Consider the following 10,370-nt stretch of genomic DNA (forward strand, 5'->3'; position numbering starts at 1 on the left):
CCAAGGCTGGTGGATTGCTTGAGTTCGGGAGTTTGAGACCAGCCTGGGCAACACAGTGAGACTGTATGTCCACATGCCTACAGTCCCAGCTACTCAGGAGGCTGAGGTGGGAGACCACTTGAGACAGGAGGCAGAAGTTGCAATAAACTGTGATCCTGACACTCATTCACTCCAACCTGCATGACAGCAAAACCCTGTCTCAAAAAGAAAAGGCCCAGTGGGGCGGCTTATGCCTGTAATCCCAGAACTTTGGGAGGCTGAGGCAGGCAGATCACTTGAGGCCAGGAGTTTGAGACCAGCCAGGCCAACATGATGAAACTCTGTTTTTACTAAAACTGCAAAAGTTAGCCAAGCAGAATGGCATGTACCTGTAGTCCCAGCTGCTTGGGAAGCTGAGGCAGAATCGGTTGAACCCAGGAGGTTGCATTGAGCCAAGATTGCACTACTGCACTCCAGCCTGGGTGACAGAGCGAGACTCTGTCTTCAAAAAAAGAAAACAGCCGGGTGCAGTGGCTCACGTCTGTAATCCCAGCACTTTGGGAGGCCGAGGGGGGTGGATCACGAGGTCAAGAGATCGAGACCATCCTGGTAAACATGGTGAAACCCCGTCTCTACTAAAAATACAAAAAATTAGCTGGGCATGGTGGCTCGTGCCTGTAGTCCCAGCTACTCAGGAGGCTGAGGCAGGAGAATTGCCTGAACCCAGGAGGCGGAGGTTGCGGTGAGCCGAGATCGCACCATTGCACTCCAGCCTGGGTAACAAGAGCGAAACTCCATCTCAAAAAAAAAAAAAAAACAAAAGAGTAAAGATCACATTTCTACTTGCCATCTCTTGCCCAAGATCCTAAGCTGCCAAGATGCCAAGAACACATTTGTGAATTTGATTTGACAAAGTCAGATTAACAAACTCTACCTTTCTCTATTGCAGTTAAAAATATAAAAAAAGGAGGCCGGGCGTGGTGACTCAAGCCTGTAATCCCAGCACTTTGGGAGGCCGAGGCGGGTGGATCACGAGGTCAAGAGATCGAGACCATCCTGGTCAACATGGTGAAACCCCGTCTCTACTAAAAATACAAAAAAAAAAAAAAAAAAAAAAATTAGCTGGGCATGGTGGCTCGTGCCTGTAATCCCAGCTACTAAGGAGGCTGAGGCAGGAGAATTGCCTGAACCCAGGAAGCAGAGGTTGCAGTGAGCCGAGATCGCGCCATTGCACTCCAGCCTGGGTAACAAGAGCGAAACTCCGTCTCAAAAAAAAAAAAAAAAGAAAAGAAAATGAATTCTAAAATCTTAACAGTGGACCTTCAGTAAATTCAACACCTTTTTTTTTTTTTTTAAAAGATGGAGTTTCGGCCGGGCGCGGTGGCTCAAGCCTGTAATCCCAGCACTGTGGGAGGCCGAGGCGGGTGGATCACAAGGTCAAGAGATCGAGACCATCCTGGTCAACATGGTGAAACCCCGTCTCTACTAAAAATTCAAAAAAGTAGCTGGGCATGGTGGCATATGCCTGTAATCCAAGCTACTCAGGAGGCTGAGGCAGGAGAATTGCCTGAGCCCAGGAGGCGGAGGTTGCGGTGAGCCGGGATCGCGCCATTGCACTCCAGCCTGGGTAACAAGAGCGAAACTCCTTCTCAAAAAAAAAAAAAAAAAAAAAAAAAAAAAAAAAAAAAAAAGATGGAGTTTCACCATGTTGGTTAGGCTGTGTTGAACTCCCGACCTCAAAAGTGCTTGGATTACAGGCGTGAGCCACTGCGCCCAGCCTCAACACCTTTTATAAATCTTAAATTGTTACTGAATTTGAACTTTTTATAATTCAAGTTAACCAGACAAGTAGTTCCTGAGTTACATATAATTTGTGTTTACACAATTCTGCCTCCTCCACCATCTCATCTCACAATACAAGCATACCTTCTTTTCCCATTTGGAACAGTTTCTAGGAGATTTCTGGATTCAGAAGGAAAGAAGTACAGCAATGAGAAAACAACTTGGAGGAGGTAGCCAGGGATCAGATGGTCAGCAAGGCAATTCTGTGATGTTAAAATGTATTTAGTTTACCAATGTTCTTCAAAAATTTGAACGTAGGCCAAGCGTGGTGGCTCATGCCTGTAATGCCAACACTCTGGGAGGCTGAAGGCGGGCAGATCACGAGGTCAGGAGATCGAGACCATCTACTAAAAACACAGAAAGTAAGCCAGGTGTGGTGGGACGTGCCTGAAGTCCCAGATACTAGGGAGGCTAAGGCAGGAGAATTCACTTATCTTAAACTACTGGACATTGTACATCCTTTTTTTTTTTTTTTTTTTTTGAGATGTAGTTTCACTCTTGTTGCCCAGGCTGAAATGCAGAGGCAATCTGGAGGTGGAGGTTGCGGTGAGCCGAGATTATTCCACTGCACTCCAGCCTGGGCAACAGAGCGAGACTGTCTCAAATAAATAAATAAAATAAAACAGAAACAAAAATAGCCTTTCATACCCAAGGATACATAAATATACTTGATTCGCCAGGCGCGGTGGCTCAAGCCTGTAATGCCAGCACTTTGGGAGGCTGAGGTGGGTGGATCACAAGGTCAAGAGATCAAGACCATCCTGGTCAACATGGTGAAACCCCGTCTCTACTAAAAATACAAAAAATTAGCTGGGCATGGTGGCGCGTGCCTGTGATCCCAGCTACTCAGGAGGCTGAGGCAGAAGAATTGCCTGAACCCAGGAGGCGGAGGTTGCGGTGAGCCGAGATCACACTCCAGCCTGGGTAACAAGAGCGAAACTCAGTCTCAAAAAAAAAAAAAAAAAAATACTTGATTCCTTCAACTGAAGGAGACATCAATTGTATATAAATTTCCTTCTACCATGAAAACAAAGGATAGTTTATCCTGCAATAAGATGAGGGGGCTTATTAGGAGATGAGAGAGGTGCAAGAAAAGATGATGAGCTACGAAAGATCAGTTTCACCTGATTTCAAATCATAGAAAAGGAAGGAAACTTTATTCCCCCTTTTCACTAACTGGGCCCCTGCTATCAGAATTCAGAATTTAAATTGTAACTGTCTGTTAACATAGACTAATTTTAGAGGTAGGAAAAAAACAGCCTCTGTATAAGTTTCATGAGGAAATTCTAATTCAGCAACTAATTTACTATCACAGTCAAGTTGACAGTCCATAGGAGGGTGAGAGGATGAGGTCAAGACTACTAGTAAAGCATTAATTTTTTCTTTTCTTTTTTTTTTTTTTTGAGACAGGGAGTCTAGCTTTGTCACCCAGGCTGGAGTGCAGTGGTGAGATCTCGGCTCACTGCAACCTCTGCCTCCCCAAGTGAAGGGGTCCTCCTGCCTCTGCCTCCCAAGTAGCTTGGAACACAGGCATATACCACACCTGGCTAATTTTCATACATATTTTTAGTAAAGACAAGGTTTCCTTATGCCACCCGGGCTAGTCTCAAACTCCTGGGCTCAAGCGATCTGCACCCCTCTACCTCCCGAAGTGCTAGGATCATAGGCGTGAGCCACTGCACCTGGCCTAGAAGCATTAAATCTTATGGGAGAAAATGGAGAGGACATAGAAACACAAAATATTCCACTTCCATTTCCCTGTTGTAATTACTGCTTTGTACACTATTTACCAAAGCCATAGCTCGATCTATCTACTACTTGCTGTGCCTTTCCACATGGATGTCCTAGAGGCACTCCAAAGTTTCACATGCCAAATCAAAATGACCACTGTTTATAATTCTGACTCCCCTGCAACTCCCCAATTTATAGCTTTATCCTGAGTTGCTCAATTTTTAATTTTTTCCTTACCCTCTATTCAGATGCTCAATCCTTAATTCTACCTCTACAACACTCCCCCAAATAAGACCACGCCTCTGATACTGCCCTTTAGGCCCTTTTCTCTGTTGAGCTACTAATGTAACCTCTCGCCTAAGTAGTCTTTGTTTCAAGCTTTGCTTTACCAAGCTGTCCAACTTATTTCTACATTTTATTTGAAGCAAGAATTCCATTCCCTTACTCAAACCTTTGAGGACTGCCATGCTTACAGAATAAAGTTGAAGCTCTTCGACATGACACTGAAGGCCCTTCATATTCTTACCCCAATACACCTTTTAAAAACTTCCCTCCCTTCCTCGCACTTAAGCTACCGGACACTGTACATCCTTTTTTGAGACAGTTTTACTTGTCGTCCAGGCTGAAATGTAGTGGCCTGATCTCAGCTCACTGCAACCTCCACCTCCTGGGTTCACGCAATTCTCCTGCCTCAGCCTCCCCAAGTAGCTGGAATTACAGGCACGCACTAACATGCCCGGCTAATTTTTTCTAATTTTTATTAGAGACAGGGTTTCACCATGTTGGCCATGCTGGCCAGGCTGGTCTTGAACTCCTGACCTCAGGTGATCTGCCCACCTCAGCCCCGCAAAGTGCTGTGATTACAGCATCATACATCTTTTCACACTACCATCTGCTCAGATTTACCTCTCACAATTATTTTCCCTTTTTTAAATCAAATACTGATCTTTTAAGGTTCAACTCAATGTTACTTTCTGAAGTGTTAAGATTGCTAAAGAGGAAATTCCTTCTCACCAAAATTAATGCCTTCTCCCTAAGAAACTGTCTATTTCTTCAGGGATTTGTTGTGGAGTGGGGAAATATAGTTGGTATTTTAGTTGTACTTGGGTTTTCTCCCCATCCCACCTAAACTTTCAGCTCTGCCATTTATCCACACTTAAGCCCCACACATTGAATTGCAGACATACTGCTCAAAATGACAAGAGCTGAGAAATGTTGGACAAGGTAAGGGTGGTTGAGGCAGTCGGACTCTTACATTGTATAGCGATTTTTATAGCCCTGTGCAAAAATGTGTTGTTAAAACCTGGGTATGTGTCCCTTTCTAGAATCACAGACTGATCTGACTGAGATGTCACAACTCACTGAAGTCAGTCATTAGTATTAATATTTACAACACATTACTAAAAAGCTAAAAATCGGTTCCTAAAAATTGGGGCATCTTCAAACTTCTAAATGAGCCTCTCATCCACTTGTGAGGAAAGTCTGTATCTGCATTTGTAAGGAAGGAATGGTGATTCAAACAACAGAATTCCTTTGTATCTTCAATCTTCTTTCCTTGACATGATTGTTTAACATTCCCCCTCAAACTCTGTCTCCCTTACTTCTTCCTCTTGGCCTTTTTTATTTGAAATGGGGTCTGTTAACCAGGCTGGAGTCCAATGGCCTGATCCTGGCTCACTGCAACCTCCACCTCTCAGGCTCAGGAGACCCTCCTGCCCTAGTAGTCGAGTAATATGCCCAAAAACCTCAAGGCTGCTCTGCTACGAAAATGTACAGTATGGCCAGTACAGTGCCTCACACTCAGCCGGTAATATGTAAGTTAAAATCCATCCACACATTCAAACACGAGAAACAGTCACACACAAAGAGTCAAGACTATTTTAAAAGGGGGGGCCAAATTATTATTATTTTAAAATTTGATTACAACCAATTTTGTTGGCATTAAAATTAGAGGCAAGCTGGAATGGATATATACCAAAAACCAGAAAATGAGTTTGGCAAAAATGGGAATAAGAGTTTTCCAGTAATTTCAGATTAGAAATCAATTTAGAGCAACAAACCCCATGCTAACATTGATTGTGCCACAGATTTAGATTCAGTAGTGCATTAGTAAACTGTTCACATTTAGGTCTTCACCTTGAGATCTGGCAGCTGTTTCTTGAAAAAAATCTCAGTACCTTGTGCAAATAAATCAGTCTTCCCTGTGCCTTAGCACACACTTAAAATTTCTCCGTTGTATATGTACAAAACACCTGCAATGTGGGCAGGGCAAAATACATACTTTCATAACAAAACTATAATATACCTCTCAAATATGAACAATATACACATAATACATGGTATACAGTATTTACAAAATATAAAATATAATACAAGCTGTTTGTGATTTTTTCAAACTCATCTTTTGCACTTGTGTGCTGCAACAAGGCAAATTTCCATTTCTGTACCAATTTTCTCAAGAGTCCAGGGATATGGGAAAACTCATCCTTTACACACATACTGAAATCTGAAATCTAAGATTGAACTTTCAGGAGCGTTTTTAAGTGTACTGCCATCAGCTCCCTGTTTTGGTTGGAATTTTCAACAGTGCTTCCCATCCAGTGACTAGGAGGCTTTGGAAGAACACTAGGAGAAGGTGGATCACTAAACTTTGCCCCAGCATAATTTTCCTTTTGGCTAACTTCAGTTAGAAATGCTGATTTCTTCAAATGCGTATTTTTAATGTTCTCGGTATTTTTAAAAGGCTTTTTTTCCTGCTTCTGAATTCTGTCAGATGAAACAGAATCCTGCCAAAAGCTGTTTTCATTTCTCTTTGCAGAGGTGATCTTGGTTAGTGGCAAATTATATTTGCTTTTCTGTCTGTTTATCTTTGGTTGTTCATACAAGTGTATACCATGAACAAGCTGGCCGTGGGGAAGGGCAATTTTCTCCGATTTTCCCATCTTTGATTTTAAAACCTACAAAGACAAGAACACAAAAGTAAATATAATTCCCAGATAAAAATTTTATGAACCTCATACCCCATATTTTTTTTTTTTTAAGTTTGACCACAGCCACAGAAAAGAACAAAATCATATTCTTTGTAGCAACACATGTAGCTGGGGGCCATTATCATGAGCGAATTTATGCAGAAGCAGAAAACCAAATACCACAAGTTCTCACTTGTAAGTGAATTTGAGAGCTAAACACTGGGTACAACATGAATATAAAGTGGGGAACGACAGACACTAGGCACTACTAGATGGGAAACAGAGGGGAGCAAGGGCTGAAAAATTACCTATTGGGTATTGTGCTCACTACCTGTGATGAGATCATTCATACTCCAAACCTCAGCATCATGAAATATACCCATGTAACAAACCTGCACAGGTACCTCCTGGATCTAAAATAAACGCTGAAATTATAAAAACTTTAGTTGGGCATGGTGGCTTACGCCTGTAATCCCAGCATTTTGAGAGGTCAGCAAGTGGATCGCTTGAGTTCAAAGGAGTTCCAAGACCAGCAGGGGCAACATAGGAAAGCCCCATCCCACGTCGACAGTTCAAAAATTAGGCGGGATCCCTTCCGCGCCTCGGGAGGCTGGGGAGGCTGGCTAAGGCAGGAGGATCCCTTTAGCCTGGGAGAAGGAAGCTCCAGTGAGCAGAGATCATGCCACTGGACTCCAGCTTGGAGTGCAAGAGACAGACCCTCTCTCGAGTAAAAAAACAAAACCTTAAATTTCCCTTTACTTTTAGATCCAATCTTGTTCGCCACTAAAAATACCGTTAATCACTACTGCTAGTTACTAGTATGCAACGTAAGCAAATTCTAGAATGTCAAACGGGATCATTCACAAATGGGACTTTTCACAGACTAGGACTGGGGCTCCCGGACACCTGGGAGGCGGAAAAAGTATGAAATAACTGAAGTCCACCTTTCAACAACTCTAAGGAAGACTAATAGCTCTCTTCCAGATAGCCGTGCCAGAAACAATGTTTGCTGCGTACCTCCTACTCTCTGGTTTAGTAACTGTTTCAAGAACACTGCTTCACTGATCATTTTCCTAACTTAAGGATACTTACAGGAAGTCTTGAACACATGGAAAACCATAAAGTAATCTAGTAGATCACCACAATACCAACACTTGCAACGCAGTAGTAAACAAGGCACGCCAAGAAAGTAGAGCACAAGTTAACTTTCCACGTCAACAGGGCTCACTGCCAACAGAGGTCCCTGGTTAATACCTGTTCCAGAAAACAGGCCAGGAAAACAAGCACGTAAGCTTTTAGATAGTCACGGATATTTCAAAAGCCGTGGAATTTTAAAACTTGGGAGATATATGAGAACATATTTAAAGAAACGCAGTGATCCCAGCCACGGCACCAAAAAACAAACAAACAAACAAACAAACAAAAAAAACCCACACACACAACGCCGTGTGCCCAAGGGCACAGCTAGATAAACGAATCTCTAATTCAACGCAACATTCACTAAATAGTGGAAACTTGATTTTATTACGAAAAGAGTAAGTCATTTAAGTCCATCAAACGTTATTTGGCAAGACTTTGAAATCATTTCGTAGGCTTAATCCCATTTAAACTTCTACCCATTTTGTCCTAATCCAATAGCACTGCAATCACACAGCCGAAGTCAATTCAATCGCTAACTTCTGAAAACTTACTCTGGACACACTAGCACGAAGTACACAGTGGCAACCGTCATCACAGCAGTTTTGGGCGGCTCCTGCCAACCCGTAACTTAGAACCACTAAGTAGGTCAGGCCCGCGGCCGGCAGAGCCCCGGTTGGACTGCGCGTCCCACACCGGGCACCTCACATTTCGGCACGGCTCCAACCAACCGAAACCGAGCCGCTCGGAGCCCACGCCACCCCCAATGGTGGGACCTTAGAGACCGTCTCCGCGCTTCACTGACTAGGACTGGGGCTCCCGACACCCGGGAAGCCAAAGGCTGGGCCCCTTTCTTCGCCCGCCGCCCCCACCCTGCCTCGCCTCCCCCACCCTGCCTCGCCTCCTTCATGGGCGCAGGAGCGTCGGGCACGTAGCGCGCGCTGACGTCAGCCCTCCCGCGGGCCCCGTCCCTGCCCCCACCCTGCTGAGCGCCCGGAACGCCGAAACCCCCTGGAACGCCGCCAGCCTTCTAAATCGGGGCTGTTGCTGGGGCGCAGCGGCGCTTCTCATTGGCCGACTCCTGGGAGCCAATCACAAGCGCCAGCGCATGCCTCCCCTTCCCCCTTCTTCCCCCAAAGCAAGACTGGAGCGGGCGTCACGGAAACTTCCCTCCCGAGTAAACAGCCTCCCCCCACCCCGCCCCCACCCGCCCGACACCCCCGGGTGCAGGGCCTGCAGCCCCAGAGCTCCGCCACGACCGTCTAAGGGCCCGACTCCTCAACGGCCCCCGGCGACCCTTACCTCTTTCCTGAGTGGGGGTTGGTCGCGCGCCGCGGGCCGCACCGGGGCAAGGTCGGGGCTGGCTCCTTCCGTGCGGGTTGCGGCTGCAGGACTCGGGGCTAAGACGGCGGCCGGGCCCGGGATCTCCTGCGCTCTGCTCGGGCCCGTCGCCGGGCTCCGGCCGCCCTCCAGACTCGGCCGGTGCTGCTGGTACTGGTGGAAGCGGCTGGGCAGCTGCCCTGCAGGGCTGGCCAGCACCTTCTTCTTTCGCCGCTTCTTCGGCGCTGCCCGAGGGGTGCCTCCAGCCGCGGCGAGGCTGCGGTTGGGCAGAGCTGCTGGAGCGCGAGGCTGGGGGGTCAGACACGGACCATCTCCCCCTAAGAAGTGAGGGAGGAAAAGGGTCGGGGGCAGTGCCCGAGGATCCGGGATCCGGGGTAAAGGCGGCGGAGCCGTGGTCACCATGGGGAGGGCCCCGAAGTAACCGCGGGAGGAAAAGCCAAGCGGCGCAAGGCGGCCACCCAGGACGAGCGGCTCCCGCTGCGGGACGGAGACGACGGTCATAGCGCTAAGAAGCTTGTCGCTCAGCAACGAGGAGAAAAGAAGGTGAAGCCTGTGAATACGGGGTAGCGGCGACGGATGCTGCTAGGAGAGCCAGAGAAGATCGCGGAACATGACTCGGGCGGCGGCGGCGGCGCAGCAACAAATAGCCACAGCCCCAGCTCTGAGTGTTGTTATCAGAAGCTCCGCCCCATGCCCGCCCACCTCCCTGAGAAAGCCCAATCAGAATGCGACGGTGCAGGCCACGCCCCCGCCCCGCCTCCGCCGCTTGGGGTAGACACACAAACAACCAGCTTGCTGCAGCCTGGCACAAAGAGCGCGCATTGCGCAGGCGCTGCCAGCGGGCTCTTTCGGGAAAAGTCGGTCCCGCGAACAATGAAGTTGGGTTTCCGCCCCACCCTCCTTACCCCTCCCCAGCACGCCCTCGCGCCTCGCCTGGCTAAAGAGTGGTGGGACTGAAATGTCCCGGGGGGGTTTGTTGATGGGGGTGGGGAAGGGAGGGGACAGGAGGAGGGCGGCAGGAAGAACTGGGGCGGGGAAGCGGGACGACTCTGGCAAGGCCACGGTTGCCTCCTCCGCTGCTGACCTTGGGGAAGTATCCGTTTTATTTTCAGCCCAAGATAACAGCGTTATCATTAAAAAAAAAGATTTCTAAGTAGGTTGTAGGGATTTCTTCCCTAGCAATCGTGAAGAGAATCTGTCTACATTTAAATTATATCTACTGAAGTGTAGCTCACGAGTCTTTCATTTACTAGTAAGCAGCAGCGCTGCTTATTAGTCCCGCTGATCAGAGTAAAAATCAAAGTGACTTACTGGTTGAATTAGCCCCTCAATGTATATTAAGTTCTCTGTAAATCCATAAACGGAAGTTGG

The 10,370-nt window shown here is 47.0% G+C and overlaps 1 protein-coding gene across 1 annotated transcript; it reads right to left on the reverse strand.

Moving 5' to 3' along the window:
- Positions 1 to 1,667: 1,667 nt before the first annotated feature.
- Positions 1,668 to 9,667, reverse strand: PNRC1 (proline rich nuclear receptor coactivator 1). Its single transcript, XM_003922939.4, has 2 exons — positions 8,961 to 9,667; positions 1,668 to 6,509 (listed from the first exon to the last, which is right to left on the reverse strand). The coding sequence occupies exons 1-2, from the start codon at positions 9,498 to 9,500 to the stop codon at positions 6,066 to 6,068; spliced, it is 984 nt and encodes a 327-aa protein (XP_003922988.1). The 5' UTR covers positions 9,501 to 9,667; the 3' UTR covers positions 1,668 to 6,065.
- Positions 9,668 to 10,370: the final 703 nt, after the last annotated feature.

This window comes from Saimiri boliviensis, chromosome 4 (genome assembly GCF_048565385.1).
Source record: "Saimiri boliviensis isolate mSaiBol1 chromosome 4, mSaiBol1.pri, whole genome shotgun sequence".
Lineage (NCBI taxonomy): Eukaryota > Metazoa > Chordata > Mammalia > Primates > Cebidae > Saimiri > Saimiri boliviensis.